We start from the raw sequence: 19,784 nt of genomic DNA on the forward strand, positions 1-19,784 counted from the left end.
TGGTTTCAGGTCAAGTGGACCTTTGGACGCAAACGACGAACGGGTGCGCGTGCAGTTTTAATTCGTCCAGCAACGAATGCGCGTGCTGCGTCCCATCCGGAGGATGCAGTTGCGGAGCCGCGTCGCCGGACAGATGTGCTCAGTGCGGGTTGGAGCAATACTGCGCCAACAGTAAGTAGCGTCGTTATGCTTCATGACCATTAGTCTCAATATTCTTTGCGTCGCTTTAAGCGGCGCGCTGTACGCGCGGATTTACAACTAGAGGCTCATTTAGCGCGCATATCTCGAGATAAGAATTTCTTAAGAATTCCAGATCAACTTCAGATCTGGATTTTTCGAATAATTTCGAATTTATCTCCGCTTATAATTATTCGTACTTTACGTTTATTTTGAGGGAGATTATCGTATATCGTATTTTTTGATACCTTAAATTTTAATTATTCGATATTATATTTCTAGTTTTCTAATTCTGTTAATTTATTTCAAATTTTTGAATAGTTTTATTAAGACATTTCTTCGTGTCTCAGTTCTTATTCTAACTTTTTTTATAGAATTAATTTAATATCATATTATTTATTCGTTTCATATAATAATAATGTATTTACAAAGAAAGACTGAAGAATGGAAGAAGATCAAATTCCTTTTTGTATTCATATTTCAATTAATCGAGAAACGGTCGACCACGAACAAGTTTTCCAATCGAGGGAAATTCGCACGCGTCTAAAACTGTAACTTCCAGTTAAATCCTTTCCATATTAAACTTGTTAGAGATTCAACTAGCAACTCGTAACGTCATTACCGTCCCTCCTTTCGATCGATTGATTTGTGTATTTACTTCCATCTCTGCCGATGGCAATGTAATTTCGTCAAAAATGCAATTGCCGTCCCTTTGATCCCGCATCGTCGTTAAAAAACGAGATTTACGCCATTGATCCACTCTTTCATGTCTTAGCCGAGGGTGTTTTCCGTGAACAAATGGAAATTAAACCGCGTGGAAAAAAGTTTTTCTCGAGTGGCAGTAGATGATCGATGTCTTAGAATCAAGAGAAAAATAAATAAGAAACGCATTTTCTTTTTTAGTCTAAACACGATTGATCTATATTATACAAGCAATATGATCGAAGAAAAAGAATTTGTTGAAAATTTTTAACATACCAAACTTGCAGCTGATCAAATATCTGTGAAAGCACTTCTATTAATATAAACTTTCCTTATCGAACAATCAATTTGCCAAAGTTGTTACAAGTCTCAACATCGCTAAATTTCTAAAAGAAAGCGTAAAATAACGTTGGGGCGGAGTTGTGGAAAGGAAATTTTACCCGAATGTTTGTTGAACAAGCCACTCCACCGGAACCGTTTTCGCAAAGTATAAATCCTACTACTGAAATTACCACCGTGTCCCGAGCATTTCTTTCTGCCAACTAATTACGTCAGTGAGTTCTTCTTTCCTACCCCGTTCATCCATCTACCGCTTTCTCTTACCCACGTTAATTACATCTGACGTTATTGGCCCTCCCCCCACATCCCATCCATCAAACCTTTCTTTCCTTTGAGACCTTCTTCTACACACGGTTGAAACGTACACCCTCTCTTCTCCCTTCCCCTCTTCCCCCTCCGCCTTTTAATCATGCCAGAACCATTAATGGCGTCTTACTTCTTTTCTCGAGCGGCGGCGCGTCTCGATTATTTTTCAACCTCTCTCTTCTCGCGAAAGTCTATGAAATTCCTCATCGACCAACTTAACGAGTTTCCAATTAATTGATTTATCGATTTAATCGGCTTTAAGTTTCCATTAATTCAAAACTTTTTAATCCCTTAAAGAAAAGAATTAGGGGAACCGATAGAATTAATATCGTTTTTTTTTTACGATATCGAAGTTGCGTGTACATCTCATCAACGAGACAACAAGTTCGAAGTTCTTACTGTTGTTAGAATGCACGAAGAAATATACACTGGATTCGTCGACTCGACCCTGTCAGTTTTTCTAAATCATTGTTCGAAAAGGAGGAACGCAGTCTTTTTTTTATATTGAATTCACGAGGAATTAAGAATCGATTTATACGAGTGAGAAAAGCGTTAGAGCGTTGCGGTGTCATTGTCGCGACTGGTCGTCGCCTCGAATGGAAAAGATCCGTTGTCTCGCGCGGGCGTCGATGGAACGATGCGAGCAAGAAAAATCGTTATGAGCGACGCAGCATTTTTCTTTGCAGCGGCTGTGTTGCGCTTCCACGTGACCCGGATTTTTGTCCAGACAGTGGCGAAATATATCGCGCGGGGAGATATATTGGAATGAATGATTCGAAAAATTCCTCGTCGCGTCATTTCTTTGTTTTTATTTTGCGAAATCTCGAATCGTAATACTTTAGGAAAATTAAGTAACCAAGTGGCAATAAAAATTCGATTGATAATACAATAACCTTGATTTCGTTTGATTCGAATAATATTAAAAATTGTTTCGATAAACTCGGTTTAAAAAAGATGTATGAGTTAACTCTGGGCGAAAAGAATAGAAGTACCTCTCGAGATTGCGAGAGAATTCGTCCCTCTTTCCTTAGGCACGAAGATATTCAGGTAGTAAGGAAACGATGACTGGGCGAAAACTTGCAGAAATAGGGAGTGGTAGAATCATTTATTGGCTTGGACACAATGGTTATATATAGACAGCTGATAATGGGACAGGAATATTTTCTTCCCTCTATCCGAGGAAAATGGGTTACGAAGCTAATATAATATAAAAATTCCACTGTAAACTTAAAATATCTCATCGTTACGTAACTATTCTTCAAGTATCAAGTATAAGAGATAGATTCCTCGAAAAAGAATACGATTCGTAATACAATTCAATTCTTACTGTTCGCGTGTTATTATCTACTTTGTCGATCCGTAGTTCGTTAACTTATGGAATGGAGAAACATTTCGAACGATATTTATTCCAATTTATCGATCTTGTAGGTACAACGATATTTCGATATAATTCTATATCAACTTCCTACGTTATAAATAAAAAAGAATAAAGACTACGTGCATCCACCTCATCTCTGATGCACTACATTTAATTAACATCGATCGGGTGTGAAGGAATGCCTTCCAATCGGGCAAGTGTGCAACAGGTGTGTTCGAAATGAGTTTTTTCCCATGTAAGGTTGGAGAACGAAAATCCGAAATCTATCATCGCTGAAAACTGACTCGGTCGGAAACACCCTTCACCGCCACAGTGACCGCAAATCAAATTAAACAGCCATAACAATCACACACGATCCATGCATTTCACGCGATGCGTGATAAATTATACGTAATATTCGCTAAATTGCGTGATAAAGTTTCGTTTGCAACGTTATTACGTTTAATCCGCAATGGATTGCAGAGTACGGTCGATAAACAACAGAGGAGTCCATTACAGGAAAATGGAAAATGATTCGATTGAGGTGCGCGATGGTAATAATTCGCCACGTCTTTCGCGTTAACGCTCGGTCGAAAACTTGTCATTTTACTCGTCCATCCAGTTATCCACTTATTTCTGTTTCAGTGTGCAACATAACGCTCGACAGCAGACAGTTGTTCAGCAAATCGGATCGTGGATTTGGCCAAATAAAGTCGCCATCCCTTGAAGGGCCGTCGAGGTGTACCTACAGATTTGTCCCGGACACAGGCCAAAGAGTCGAGTTGCAGATCTATCGACTGATCTCTATAGGACGGCACAACGGTACCGCGTAAGTAGTATTTTCTATGCTCTTTTATCCGAAGAATGGCCGGTTAAACGGTTTTAAATAGAGTTTCATTATAAAATTGCATACCTCTGAATTTACGTTTATCTTTTACACAAGATCAAAGGGTTGTTTTCGTAATCAAAGCGAAATTGAAATTTCAATTTGTAGATTTATATTTACGAGATTCAAATAATTCCTCGTATATTATATAAAGGAATTGTTTTCGGTGATATACGTTTATCTACATATTGTTATTGGGTTTTTTTTTCCCTTGTTTAAATATCAGATACAATTTTGTATCGTATCCGCAGGTGAAAATATGATATTGATTTTTAATTTTAAAAGGGATTTATTAAATTCTGTCGATTTATCGTATTTTTTATTAATTTCACTTTGTCAATGTTTTTATTAATTTCCCGTAATTTTTTTTTTTTTTTACTTATCTTGTTAAGATTGTTTCTCAAATATTTTTATCATCCGTAAATTTTTCGCGATTCACTCGAAGTATAAAAAAAAATCATTGAAAGAAATTATTAAAAAAATAATCATCTCACTTCGGGCTAACCGTTGGATAATTTGTCGAGTTTAATGATCTGCGTTTCAAACATTCGAACGATAAAGAAGTATGTTCCATTTCAACGAGAAAAACTCGAATCGTGAAAAAATAGCGTAGCAATAATATTTATTGAACGCGATTACATCAACAATTGCGTGTAATAAATAATATAAAATCGAAGGGAACAATGAGACGACGATCGCGAACATTTGATTCAACCTTTCAGCATTAATCAAAAATACTTTTTAATCACTTTGGACATACTCATCGCTCTCGTTGTTCTTTTATTTCGTTGTGCTTTTAATTAAATTAACATGGTGCGCGAAGCATACAACTTGAAATGCGTTTTACCAGGCTGAAAATTGTTATTGCGATAAATCTTGTTTCGCGATATCCGTTGTATCGGGCTCTTTTCACGCGAGAAACAATCCATTTCTCGTTACACGTGTCACTTGACGGGAAAAAGCGGTCAACGACGCGTGATGTGTGCTGTTCAAGCTTCATTATTCAGAGTAATCCGGCCACTTACATCAAATTAACCAAAGTGTATAAAATTAGTGGGACGTTGCTGCCATCATTTACATTTAGCGGAAAGTTTCTTCATTTTGTTCATTGAATTACCGTTTGTAACGTGTTTGCAATATTTCAACTTCAAAGTAGAACAAAGTTGCACGAACTTACTCGTACAATATTGCTTTCGTCTATTCTATTGTAATCTTCGTGTATATCGTATAGGAATTTCGTGCGGCTGTTTATTTCAACTTTATCGAATTGATTTTAGATGAAAAAGAAAAGCAGATGTATCCTAATCTTGCGCTATCGAAGATAATATAAATATTTAAATCACGATTATCCTAATCAAATCACTTTACTCGCGTTAACTGCTGGTGATAACTCAAATTCAAAAGATCATCAAGATGGAGAATATCAATCGTGCAAAGGTAATTTTCCTTTAAAGCCAATGTAAGGATACGAAGGCGATCATGAGAAAAGGAATCGAGGGAAGTTTTCCAGTGACCGATATGATTTGAGATCGCTCGTGTCGATGGTCGTTTCAATTTGTCATACTTCCGTTCTTACATGGACCATCGCCGCCACACTTAAACTCCTCTCGACGCGTGTAGATGGAGCAACGCGACCCTGAGAACCGGCCGGACAATCTCGAAAGAAAAATTATCGTTTTCCGAAAGCGTTCTTCCCAGCCCTCGCTCGGCCAGAATGGCGACGAAAGTTCGCAAGAGGCCTTCGACAAAGCTTCGCGAAAGTTCTTACAATTTTACGACGAGACCTATCCCCTCTCGTTCGTTCTTTTCTCTATCCGATATCGAGGAGGCGCTTGGACCATCCGGAAACAGCTCGAGTGAAACGAGTGTTTTCAGACTCGACGACGTTACCGCAGTAAATATCGAATTAAATCGAGGTAAATTTTTCGATATTCGTATCGATCGCGTTTCATAATTGCTTTCGGCCAATTTTCATGATTTATTACGGAAACGAGATGAATTACAAGCGATATCGTTACTATTATTTTTTTTTTTTTTTTGGAAACATGAAAAAATGGAAATATCTGAAATAATATTCCACCACTTCGATATTTAATTTCTCTAATCGAACATTTCTTTTTAATTTTCAGCACGCTGGTACGGCTTTTATGTTCCTGCACTCGTACCTTTCGAATTAGCTTCGAAAGCTGTTACGTAAAGAAGTTTATTTGCTAAAAGTCTCGACATCGAATACTTGATTTTTCCCGGGGCGTTTTCACGAGAGTGAGGGGGGGGGGGGCAGAGGTCGCTTGTAATTCGTTGGAGAATTCATACGCTCTACGGAGCAGGTTTCGAGGGGAAGAGGAATCGCGTTGCCTAACAAAGAAGGTGGGTACATGCACAAGGGTTGGAAGGGAATGGCAAGAGGAGAAAAAAGTAAAAATAATCGTTGGCGTATTGTAGTAACGGCAATAATTCCGGATAAAGCTCGATAAGCCCGAGGGGAATGGAAATTCGCATTATGGCTTTTCGATACCACGCTTTCGCGCTTCTCCCTCATAGATAATTTAAATCTGACGTTCACCGCCGCAAGGCCTCGATGTATCGCGGCAAACAGATTACCACTTAACCTGTCGATACTCATCGATCCCTCGGAAAATCTGGAGACACTGCGCCAATCTCCTTACCTACTTAGGGATAATTTTCTTTTCCTCAGCGGAGATTCACTTGCTCGCGGGATTTTCACTAGCGGGAGGATGGGATGGATGTTCGTTTAATAAACGGTTATAAAACGAGGCGCATTTCGTGGAAGCTGTCGGTGAAGTTTTCCACCAGTGGAAAACTGGAAACTGCGGGCATTCAGCATTCACGGGACTGTTCATTACCGCCGTCCTTCTTTCACGGCGGTCCGCTTTATTTTTCAAACTTGAACGATTTATCACCGGCCGTGTCCTCCTTTAACTAAAAGCGCCGCGAAAATGGAACTTGTAAAAAATATAAAAGCTCCAAGTTTGCCCGTTAACGAAAGCGAGCCACGGCTTGAAGCGAGAAATATCGTTACGCTCGCGCATGTTCGCCTTTTACCTGTTCCTTGAACGTTCCCGTTTTGAGAAATTGCAATGGCTCTTGGAAAAATTGCGAGACCGACCGGTTCTCCTTGCCTATCCTATCCCTGGGATATTTCTCACGCTAGATCGTTAATACTTTGCCGACAATATCGACGCGTCTCATGCATTTTACAGAATTTATGATAATCCGCAGCGAGATCATCGACGAAAGTAAAGTGTTTTGAGTCAACTTTTTGAAAAATGGAGACGAGTGTACGTTCGAGGATGATCCGATGCGGCACCGCTATTTTACAACGATCCTAAAACTTCATAAACTCCATCAACTGATAGTTGCTAAATTACGGACGTGAAACTGAAAGTAAAAGCTGTTTGCTGTCTGATCGCACAGAGGGGTTAGCTACTTAATGCCTGGCCGAGCATCGACATGTACTATATGCAGTTGATGATACATTTTCGAAAAAAAAATTACTTTATCTATTATATTTGATGCGGATCATTTTCTATCAATTACTAATATGTCCATTTTTTTTCTTTTTAGAAAAACCATTCCATCAAAAAAAGGAACGCATCCATCGAAAAATCTTACGTCAATATCTCTAATTTTCCAAGTGCAACTTCCAACACGTCTCTCAACGTCAAACACGGGTCTCTTTTACTCTTCTTCGAATTTCAACGCGTGCGCGCATACGAGGGTAGTTCAAAAGAATTTCCATCCCTTTCAGAAAAGACGACCACTCGAACGATATATTCAAATATTTACCCTCCTCGCGCCCTTTGCCTCACTATGCATACACTTCGACGAGACGAAGGCGTCTCCAGCGTCGATCTTTTCCCGCAACTCCTCGCATTGCATAGGCGTGCACGAACGAGAACCGCGTTGAGTGAAATTACATCGCTCACCGGAATACTATTAAATAAGGTAACGGAATAAAATAGGGCCCGTGGGTGATGGATGATCTTAATTTTGCTATGATTACCGGCGGTGGCTCGGGAATTTGTATGAAAATTGCTCAGAGGTGGCTCTTTCACTATCTTGTACCATCGTCTTCTTCCCATCCGCTCTTTTTTTCCGCTTCCGTTCTTTTGCTCACGGATCCCATATTTTTTAATCACCCTCCCGTTCGTTTCTCGTTAATTCAATATTGTCAACTCGAAAAGTGAAAGACGCTGATAGACGCTTATAAATGTTGCATAATTTTGAAATAAGAGAAATTTTTATTTAATTTCCGTCAACAGCGATTTTCTTTTTTCTAAGCGATTTCTTTTCTTATTCATAAAGATAGTCATAAAGAAATTTAATTGATTTCTCATGAAGAAAGATGATCGTAATTGAATCTCATGAAGGAATATGAGATTTTGGCGTTTAGGTATCAAGATATATAAGAATCATTCTCATATTCGTGTTTAAAAATCTTTTAATTCCTACTACTATTTTTCATTGGGCTTAATAAATTTTGTATACGCACACTTGAAATATTCATATAATATAATTATTTATTTATTTTTCAAATTGTATAAAAAATTATTTTATCTTTTTCGAATATTATTCCTAATTCTTAAGCTTAAATTATCTTATAAAAATCATTGTTCTGTTTAACCTATCTTGCAAATCTTTCTTTTGTAAAAGTGGAATGTTTATAATTCGTGAAATAAACTTCATTCTACTAGCTAAGATTTCAAATTTTTATCTACACACATATCTATACAATTTTGAAACATATATCTCGTTCTGAAATATGTTTATTTTAACTCTAGACTGATTTTACGATCTCGCTATATCGTAACTTATACTGTACCTAACCTCACTTTCGGCTCTGTTGCAATAATCAAAATCAGAAATACATAGTCACAATTCATTGAAATAACTTACAATTCAACCAACAATCGTAATTCTACGATTCTATTTCTAAGATATAAAGGATAGAATTCATATTCTATCTATTCGGAATTCATTTAAAAAATATTCGATCCTACTATCTTTTATGAAGGAAACTAGAAATTTCCCTAAGATAATTTTAAAAATTTTATTTATTGTTTTAAAAATTACTTACCCTATTCAGATCCATTCGCTCGCTTCTTGAATTTTATCCAATATAGTCGTTTTATTCACATTATTTTATTCCATTTGCACAGACATCACTCACTCACTGTACATAGGTACGAACTGCGTATGAACTGAAATTGCGTGCGAAACATGTTTCCCGCGCAAAATGGACGCTTAATGGCGGCCGTGCACTTTTCTACGTCGTATTATAACGGTAATTTCGAGAAGGACGAGACGCCATCGTTTCCGGCCAGTGTATATAATACCAAGTTTCGAGCTCGCCAAGAAAACGTTAAAACCGGAATAAACGATAAAACACGAAAACCGTCTACGATATTCGTTCGGCTTTAACATTCCGCGCAAAATGTTAACATATTATACTTAAATTCATTCGTATTCGTGCCCGTTGTTCGTTCAATGGTAGCTCTTTTTCGTGTGCAACTCGTTTTCGTTTCTGTTTCGTGTGCTCGTCGAAACGTTTCTTTTTACATCGGACTTAATAGTATAAAATATCTCGTCGTAGATGATTCTGTAACATATACGGAATAATAATTGTGCAAATGAAGCTATAGGTTATATTCTTTTTGTTTAATCGGAAAATTTACGTATCAAATATGAAGAAATGCAATGTGTAATAGTGTCGTAAATATAACGTTGTTGAAAAATTCAGATAAAATTACTTATATATTTTTTGTCAAAGTATAAAAATCTATTAGAATATTAGTAGAATTCTTATTTATTGTATTATTTAGTGTTGTGTAAAATACGTTATATGAGCGGAATATGTGTTATTCGAGTTTAGGTTATGTGTGTGCTTGAAAAATGTATCGACCAATGTTTCCGATGCTTGCTTCGTTTACTTTCTTTCATTGTAAGTACTTTTACACTGTTATACATATTATAATAAGATACTTTTACAATATTATACGAACATATATTTTTCTCAATGTGCTTCTATCTAGATTTAACGAACTAGCATTATATTCGTCAATTTTCTCAAAGCTATATTTTACTATTTCAATCTATCATTTTGTTTCTTAGTTTGTAACATTACTTGAAAAAGAAAGTGTTAAAATGAACGAGATTCAAAGTAACAAAGATATCCTGATTTAAGCAGAGTGCTTATTTTAACGGTTTATTTATTACTCAGCAAGAAGTAATTTGTATCTGTGCGAACAATTAGGATTCTACGTCCATTTATCGTCATAAAGCTGCCACTCACTAGATTCGGTTAACAATGTGAAATGTATACGTGTAAAAATTGCAAAACAGGAGGAAGATAATGTCAATGTAAAGCGTATAAATATCTCGAACACGTGCAAGCCTTTATCGGTGCTTCCACATAACCTGTAATAAATTACTTTCCGGATAATTCTTTTAACCCAACATTCCTTTCTCAATTTATGAAATGGAACATTCATTATATTCGTTATACGCATTTATTTATTCGTTTATTACGTATTTCAAATAAATGTTATAAATTCTGTAAAGTATTATCTTAATCTTCGATATATTTACAATTCTATTTTATACGATTATGATTACTCGTTCATCTTGAAATCTCTCTGATTTTTCATGAATTTTTTCCTCTTTGAGTATAATTATATAATTATAAAAAAAATCGTAGTTACATTGTATATAAGAAGTAAAACAAAAAAAATAATATTTAAACGAGCATAGAACGTCAGTTAGTTGAAACAGCTTCTTATCTATCTGTAAATTAATTCTCAAAAATTATCTCTCGGTATTTCATAAAGAAACGAGATAGAAATATACCCGAATTTAAGCGAACAAAGAGTCAGTGGAAGTGTGCACGAAACCGGTGTTGTAATTTAATTTGTAAGCGCAACCAAGCCGATATGAAAGCTTTCGAGCCGCCATTTGTTTCATGTGTACTCGAAAAAAGTGAACTCGGCCGTGCGGTGCAACGATAATTCTCTGTTCAAAGAGTTCATCTCGCCGCAGCATCACGAAGGTCCAACGATTTCCTCGTTGTGGAGAAGTATTAACCGAGGCGGGGAGGATTTAAGTAGCTTCATAAATTACGTCACTTTTACGGCGAGATTACCTAATCCGCAACGGACCGGCTCGGCTTTAGCTTCGTGAAAACGTGCTACGTTGTAAACTCGCCCGCACAAAATGTCGTCATCGTATCAAACGGTTCTCGCCCCGCGAAAAATAGATGTCGTTCTTCGCGTCGGTGGCATCACATTCAAAGATGTCGGACGAGTTAAATGGCGTTAAAACGTTAGATATTCAGCATTGTTATATTCGTAGAAAATTCTATAGTCTGGTCGAGTTTTTGATACGTGGTGGTTTAAAAGAAATTTTGACGTAAACAGAGCGTAAATATTTTTCGGACAAAAGATACATTTTTCGTACGAAGACGTTGAAAAATATATAATAAATAGAAAAGAATTTAAATGTTGGAAATTTTCAACGTTAAAAATAGAAATTTTGTGCAAGGAAGAATGAAAAGTAAAGTTGATATAAATGTAAAAATTTCGTAACTTATTCGCTGTAAATCAGAATGGAAAGGAAGAGAGATAGAGAAGGAAAGATTGATTTCGGTACAGTTCGGTTAGTCGTGGAAGGTTTCTCTGTGGTTTATCGATCTCAACCACTCACGGCGTTCGGTGAAGAGCAAATTCTCCATCTGTATACTCGCGAGATTTCCCGTCATGGCGGCCTGTTAATATTCGGCACGAAAGAAGCACTCGACACCGACGCGATGCCAATTACACGCGCGACCTGAATTTCGCATTCCTGTTCGATTTAAAAGAGATACCGATAACTGAAAAATTTTTCTGTCTTCCAAATTATGTTTATATATTTCTTCATTAGTAATTAAAAATTATTTATCATTCGATATTACGATATAAAATTTATCATCATAAAAATATATATAAAAATTCATAAAAAATGGATAAATACAAAGTAATCGAGTAAATTCTAGAGAATATTCATCGAAACAAACATTAATCGTACACGATTCACTTGAATTAAATATATCAATAAAATAGAACAAATGTATTAAATCGCAATTTTAATTCAATTAAAAATCTTCCATCTCTGATCTCGAAAAGAGAGAATATTTTTAATTAATCACTACTATTGGAAATATTATTTTCGCGATTAACATCCACGAATTTTTCCCTTCTAATTCGCGAACAGAAAAGAAACGAAATTATTATTCGGAGATGACGCGAACACGGTTAATAATTCGTGGAAGGCGATAGGATAGGCGAAATACGATTTCGGGATCGAAAACGAGGATAGGCAAAAGTCCAGGGATTAGAGGCAGAATCCTAAACCAGGAATAAATCGTGGAGAACGATGGTTGGACCCGCGGTCCAGGCAAATTCGACTCGCGTAATGCACGGAGAATCTAGCTAATAAATAATGGGACCATTGTTTCGTCCGTTGCACTCGATCGTAAAATCACGACTCTGCACGATCTGTACAGCTGCATTATTTCCATGGGTCGCGTGGACGCTTGTCGACATCGATCCGGAGAAATTTGTTTGACACGATCAATTGTCTCCTGTTCATTGTCCATCAATGTACCGCCTCGTCGTCGACATTCCTCTGGTCACGCGTTCGGATATCTTGAAAAATATTCCATTCGAATCGATTTATCTTCGCACAGAAGAGAATAATAATCATAAAGCAAATCTCGTTCCGTGACATAATTAAATCCATGATTAAATCGATAATTAAAATCTATAATTAAATTCGAACACGACGAATAGAAATAATGTTCGTTTTGCATTTAGAATTTTCGCATCGAATCTGTATTATAAATATAGCTAATTAAAAGATGGATCGAAGCCCGCGAAGTTTTTCATACGGATTTTTTTCAATTCTCGGAAATATTTGATCTGGAATTAAAGGAAGGAAGGATAGAGTCCGATCAACTTGATACGAAAGCGTAATGATCGAAACTCATGGAAATAATTGTCAAAATTATATATTCTTATCGATCTTTATTTCGATCCACTCGAAAATTAAAGATTTTAAATTTATAAAAATGGCATATCCATTTTTCACGGAACTGATCAATTTCTTTAAATTATTTAAATTATTTATCATGAAGTTATTTAAATTATTTATCGTTATCAAAAATAATAATAATATTTTCAAAAAAAGTGCAAACATTATCTTTACATCTAAAAACATTCTTATAAACAAATTAATAAAAATATCAATCAAGATCGACTTACACACTCGATATATATCTTCAAGTTTTTCACACTTCTTTCGATAGAATTGCGAATCACAAGAGAAGATTACAAAGCGTAATCTTCACGTGGAAGTTGAAAATTCGTGGAGGCGAAGCAAACGTCCGGTCGAAATCGGGCGGCAATTAAATCGTGCCGCGAATTGTGCCGACCGCATCATTGTTTCCGATTCCGAGGCTTGACCGTTCTCGGGCGTAGCGCAATCGTGCGAGCGTGGTGCGCGAGCGGGGGTGTTTTCAGAAAACTTGGGATCCAATTGCCGAACTTTCCGCATTACGACAATGCCGCGCCCGAGTTGGAGGATTCATCGAGGCCGGATGCGCTCGCGCGCCAACGAACGAGTAAATGAGAGAAGGGCCTCGGTTTGAAAGGCGTGTGGGCGTGTGGACCCAGATGGACAAGGGCGATGGAGCCGGCTTTACCGCTGATTACACGCTTCGCGACTGAGTGAAATTTGTCTCGCCGGAAATAAATTAGTTAATGGATCGAAATGGTAGCTGTAGCGCGTTCCGTCCCATGTATATGGAGTAGGTTGCTTGTTTTCCCCGAACAAAGAGTATTGGGAAGTTGTAAAATGGATAATAATGAGAAACATTGAGGGAGTGTCTTAAAGGAGAGTGTTCCCTTAAAAGTTCTCTTTGTGCAAGGAAAATGATGTAATCTTTAGATTGGAGAAAATGTGAATCGAGTCTACTACCACGGCGGTAATATTCAAAAGAACAAAAAATCGATCGAATCTTTGAGTAAAAAATAATTTTATGTTACGGATGATCTTCTTGGGAGGAGACTCGATCGTATATTCTTTCTGGAGGCTAAAAAATGTACGGACAAATATTTTAAAAATTTATCGAGGATCGTAATTAGCAACGAATCCATAAAAAAAATCCATAAAAAAAAACAGAATTGGCTTGGCTCGGCACAGTTTCATTTCGACGCGATATCCTTTCATCGAGGTCGCCTAGAAAATGACACGCTTATCACTTGTCACCGAAACATTTACATATATTGCGCGTTCGTATTTTCAAATTTCATCGACGAAACATGGGATCAGTAATGAAATGTGGTCAATATTGAATTTCACGGACACACGACGACGAAATAGATGTTAATCAAGAGTTAATTTCGAGGACAGGAGGAAGCGCGGATTTAATTTCCGTTCTGGGGGTTTAAAGAGGGATCGAAGGGAAGATGGAGGTGGTTCGTAATTGACCACGTTCGATATATCGAAGGATATGGGTTCTTTTGTTCGTAATAAATCTTTGTAAATATTTTTTCATTCAAGCTGATATTTATTTCTCTATTGTTCTATTATCATAAAGATTTTTTACTTATTTTAATATTAAACAAATATCTCTTGTTCGTTACTATAGTATTTTTAATAACTTTTTGCGCTTCTTTCAACATCGTGAAAAGATTAAATTACGAATGCACTAAGATGCTTCGAATATACCGGAGGGTATACGAACCGTGGTATTTAATTCCATATACTTTTACGTAGCAAACAAAATCTTCTCCAAGATTAAGCTGCATTTCTTAAAGGCTAACTCCCTCTAAAAGTGTATTAAGAAACCAGGAACCAAATCCAGGGATAACTTTCCTCATAAAACGCTCGAGTTCGAAGAACCTCTTCTCTCCAAATAACGCTCCCACATCGAAGCATAAAATTACCTACCAACTCCAGGGAAATCATTCATTTAACGAGCAGCGAGCAATTGTCGAAAACAATTAAGTCAACTGGGCCCGAATTAACTCTATGATCGAACCATCCATAAACTAGGACTTAAACAGCTAAGACTGAAAATAAATCCCCTCCCTCCCTTTTAAATACCACCATTTACGCCGAACAATCGAGCTTTCAGCCTCTTCAACCGTCCAAAATTTCTCAACTATCAACCATACATCGTAAATACGATCACGTCCCTATGCACGCGAGCACACATCCATTATACACACATGTACATCGGTATCGCGTATCGGATTAACCGAGGCGGCGGATCGATGAACTCAGCTGGTTCGCCGCCGGTGATTTTCACGGTGTTGGAGGAAGACGCGAGCACGGATGGAGCACGGGCGCGCGGCACGCAGCGAGCTGGAGTGGAATCGTTTCGATCGTTAGAAATTTGATTTCACGCTGGTCGCATCCATAACATCCTCTCCGGGCGTTGCACACAACAGCATAAACGGTAAACGCGGGTGGACAGCCAGCGGGCGGCTGTATATGGAAAACAGGAGAGGGCATATACGTGCACCGGCGGAAAATGACGAGAGCCCATACCCTTCCTCGTAAGTTGATCGAAGTTAGTAGGCCGTAACGGGCGAAATATACGCGCCGGCCAGAAACTCGGATCGGTGCTCACGGAAATGATTCGTCGCGGGGTTAATGCCGATCCCCTCGTCCGCGCCTCTTTCTCTCTCTGTCTCTCCCCCTCGACGAGCGGCCGGCCAGAGATAGCGCGCCGCGCGGAAATGGAAAATGGTGACCCGGGGACTGTCACCGGGCTCGGTGCGAATCGTGTGTCGCCTGGAAATTTGTCGGGCTGGCGATGAATCGAGGGGGTTTTTCTCGGTTTTTCGGCGTGACAGCTTTTGTTAAGAATTCCAAGAGATATTTTTTCCTTTCTTCGAAGAATTTTGAACCGTGATAACGTGGTGAAATAGGATATTTTGTAATATTTCGCTCTCTTGAGTTAATTGAATAGAATCTTTAAAAAAAGAAAAGGGGCTAAAAATGGTAGGCTTTGCGTAGAGGATGAGCGCGGAAAGTGTATTTTTTTAAACTTGGATCTTGTTAGTTTTATGTAAAGCACCACATTGGGGAGATATTTCGTTTCTTGATAAATAATATCGTGACAGTGATGAATAGATGTGATGTGAAAAATGGTGGTTAGATAGTATATCTATAAATTCCTGGAACCCTTGGGCCAGTATATTCTCAGCGAAAGCTTACTATCATAAACGATCGTGTTAAAGACCGAATGGCGCCGATGCGACGTTTCGGAAGGCTACTCGGTATTTATAAGGGGGAGATACTTCCTTAAATATCGTTCTCATTTCTCTATTACTTTCCTCAACTTTCCTACACTTTCCTATTATTTTTCTGCACGTTCGTTCTATTATTTTCCCAGTAGGAAATCGTTAAAATAAGTAATATTTCTCCTTTCTACACCACTGTTTCAAAAAATCACCATGAACAATTAATACCATTAATAATCGTCATAGGCTATTAAGAAAAAAAACAATTTTTCTCACTTTTCTTTCTATTTCATTCCACGTTTTCGCTAATTTTTAAATAAATGAATAATATCGCAAGAAAGATTCGCACGAGTCACCCTATATGAACGCGACAAACATCCTCTCTCATTCTCTCTTTCACTCTCTCTCCTCTCTTTCATTTTCCGTTACAACCTTTCGTATCTATCTACCGTAACGAGCTCACTGCCAACGCGAAATAATTCGTATAAATCACCGATGACTGCATATACAAATTTCACACGGTTCCAGTCATCGAGCTGGCAATGTTTTAATAAAACCGGACGAGGTCCAATTATTCAATTCAACGCCGATAATCTGAACTCTCTCTGAAAAAAAAAAAAAAGAAAAAAAACTCTTTTATGCATTTTCATCCATCCAAAATATCAACCGATCGTTCGTGCAAAGAATCGTTCCGTGTTTCATTCTTTTCGCATAAACGATGGAACGGTGACAGCGATGAATTAAAGCGATGCTCATCTTATTTCATTTATCATTCTCGGGGATGAATTTATCAAGAAAGAAGTCAATATCTTTTTTATTTTGCAATTTTGCTAAAAGGAGACAAATAATACGAAGAAAAATCTGTCAAGTTTCTCTTTAATAGAAAAAAGAACATGGGAAAAAGGGAGTAAGCTTCGATAAAAGTATTCGATTTTTAAAAAAAATAAACGCTCGCACAAAGCACGATACGCGGTTACAATTTCGTAAAAGCTTATCCGTGAAATCGATAATCTTGGTGAGGAAAAACGGGCTCTGACTGCGCCCGCCGGGAAATACGGCCAATACAAAGTCAAAAAACGCTGTCGCAGACTTCTCTCCAACATTTCCACCGAGCCGTTCTCTCGAAATTCGTCGAAACAGCTTCGTTCTGTTACTCGCCAGACATCGTTATCGCGAATTACGCGAACGCGGTCCGACAGGTCTGAGCATCAACCGCGATTTCCAGAAGCCGTCATCCCGTAATATTAGCGAGAGCAGCGTTTTCGAGAACTGGCCGTGGCACGAGACGTGGATTTCAGATGCCAAAAGCATGCGTGCAAGTTTGACGTATTCCTGGCGAGCTTTAACCTATCTAATCTGTCTGGATAAAGGAACCAAGTACGAATGAAAATTTTATAATTACGCGCCATTGTAAAATTCCATTATAAAAAAATTTGTGCAATTCCTCTTTCGTCGAGGTTATTCTTGCCTCGTTTCCATTCCTCTGATCGTTGTTTGAGTTAGATCTTATCTCTTCTCTTGTCTTCTCGCCAACTTTTCTCTATTTTTTTAACCATTTTTCCTCCCTCGCTCCCTTTTATTTATTTTGTTATCTTTCCACGAGATAAACGAGAAAATTCGCTTTTCATCTTTTTACGTGGAAAATGAAATTTTATCAGTTGTTTTACTTTTACCCGATCTTGAATCTTTTTGTCCCTCGAATCGAATGAAAAAGATCTTAATCCCACGTTTTATATCGAAAAAATTTTCACGATGTATTTTTTTTCACTATTTATAATAGGAGAGAATTTAACGCGTTTTGTCTGAAATTTTCCACTTTTCGTTGCAAAAAGTCAATTTTTCGCGAATCAATTCGCCGGTCGCGAAGATTTTCAATGCATCGTAAAGTAGTCTGGGTGGAAATGTTTACAAAAACAGGGAGATGAAAGTTCGCCGAGTTTCACCATCAGCTAAGTGTTTTCATAAAACGGTTAAAGACCCGTACTTTTATTGTTATATTATACAACAGCAACGATTCTTATTTAAGTTTCAGAGATAAAACATCTGCCTCGGGCTTGCCTCGAATCGGGTTTGAATATATAATTTCTCCTGCCCATTCCAGATTCGATGAAAGAACGAAACGATTGAAATCGTTATCACTTTTCTAGACATCTTTATATATATATGTATATATTTATGTTATGAATGCCTTTAATAGAACGTGAAATTTTAATTAAATTATCATTAATATCCATTTAATCTATACCTCTAGATTAATTATAACGATATAGATATTTATTATAATGCCGATTATAATTATCAGGATGGAAACTGTATTTTTGCCTCTGATTCTCCTCCAGAGCTTAATTTCGAATGAAATATTAATTTAATTTCAATGGATATATCACGCAGGATTAATCTGTACAAGTTTAATAACATATCTCACAATATGATTTCCCGTACAATTATCCGAGTCGTGGAATGATGGCACAATAAATTGCATAACTTTTATATTTCAGCTTATCCGAAAGTGTCATACTTGGCTTAGAATGATGTAGCACGCTCTATTATTCATCGAGATTCGCTGTTCATATTTTATACCGGCTCCACATTATAGCGATCGCGAAAAGCTTCAAAAGCTTCCCTCCTTGCTCTACTTTAAAATCTGTTTTTTCACGATCATGAATATTTTCAAAGTATCGCCATTATAATTACTCAAAATGACAACTATAGAGAGCCATTCCACAATATCCACGCGACCTCCACTTCGAAAGATAATTCGAAGAGCTTAAAGATGACCTTTGTGTACTCATACATACGTACGTGCATACATACGTACATTTATACCTTCGTTAAATTATTTCAATCGATCTTTCGCTCAAAAAAAAAAAAATACCAGGAATACTTTCCTGAAAATATTCATAAAACCAACAATTACTCCCAAAACGTCTGGTTACTTGAAAATCTTGGCATCCATCTCTCGAATTTGACGCAATCTATACTCAGCAATTTCTTTCGAGAGGATGAACTGATGATAGTAGGAAGCGAGGACCGTTCTCGTCACTCCACAACCACATCGGTTTACATTTAAATTTATAATCCGCCGCGATTCCATTCGAATGCCCAAGCTGAATTGATTTGCAGTATAACTTTGCCTCTTCTCTCTCTCACAACGTCTCTCTCAAAACTATTTGCCCGTATGAAGTGAAATGTAAAATACCAACTGATCCTCTGCCCCGATTCCTCCCTCCTTCATCTTTTCACGATGAGGATGAAAGAGAAAATGGAAAGGATGAATACAGCGATTTCCAGTTGACATCCAGTTGCTTACCTTTTAACTCGAGTCAACCTTCTCCGCTCCCGTCCTTTTCCACTCAGGACCTGTCTTCTCTGTAAGGTGTAACCGCACGTACGAACATCCCCTCTATATGTAGCCGTACACACGCGGCCAGAACCACACCGGATGCACAAACGTAACGTGCATACAACCCGGCTCCGTTTTCCGCTCGGAGACTCGACTGCGATTAAGCCGCTTCTCGACAAGACGAACCAAATTGCACGGTATTTCGAAGAGGCGGTTCCGCCGCATCCTTTTGCCATTCCCTCTCTTCTCCGTGCACCGATCCCTGTCAAATGGAGCTTTCATTCCCGGTTGGAGAAGACGTTTATCACCGCGAAGCTGAAACATCTTTCAGACCAATTACACTGATCCGCTGATTATATCTTTATTTCG

General features: G+C 37.7%; 1 protein-coding gene across 13 annotated transcripts in view; it reads left to right on the forward strand.

The window, feature by feature from the left end:
* The window catches only part of LOC107996637 (uncharacterized), a 300,698-nt gene that overhangs the window by 159,851 nt on the left and 121,063 nt on the right, over positions 1-19,784 (forward strand). For all 13 annotated transcript variants that reach the window (XM_062071011.1, XM_062071015.1, XM_062071010.1 and 10 more), the window contains 2 exons: positions 10-171; positions 3,527-3,710. In XM_062071011.1, coding sequence (XP_061926995.1) covers positions 10-171; positions 3,527-3,710 — 346 coding nt within the window. The remainder of the gene's footprint in view (positions 1-9; positions 172-3,526; positions 3,711-19,784) is intronic.

The sequence above is a fragment of the Apis cerana genome, linkage group LG2 (genome assembly GCF_029169275.1).
Source record: "Apis cerana isolate GH-2021 linkage group LG2, AcerK_1.0, whole genome shotgun sequence".
In the NCBI taxonomy this organism is placed as follows: Eukaryota; Metazoa; Arthropoda; class Insecta; order Hymenoptera; family Apidae; genus Apis; species Apis cerana.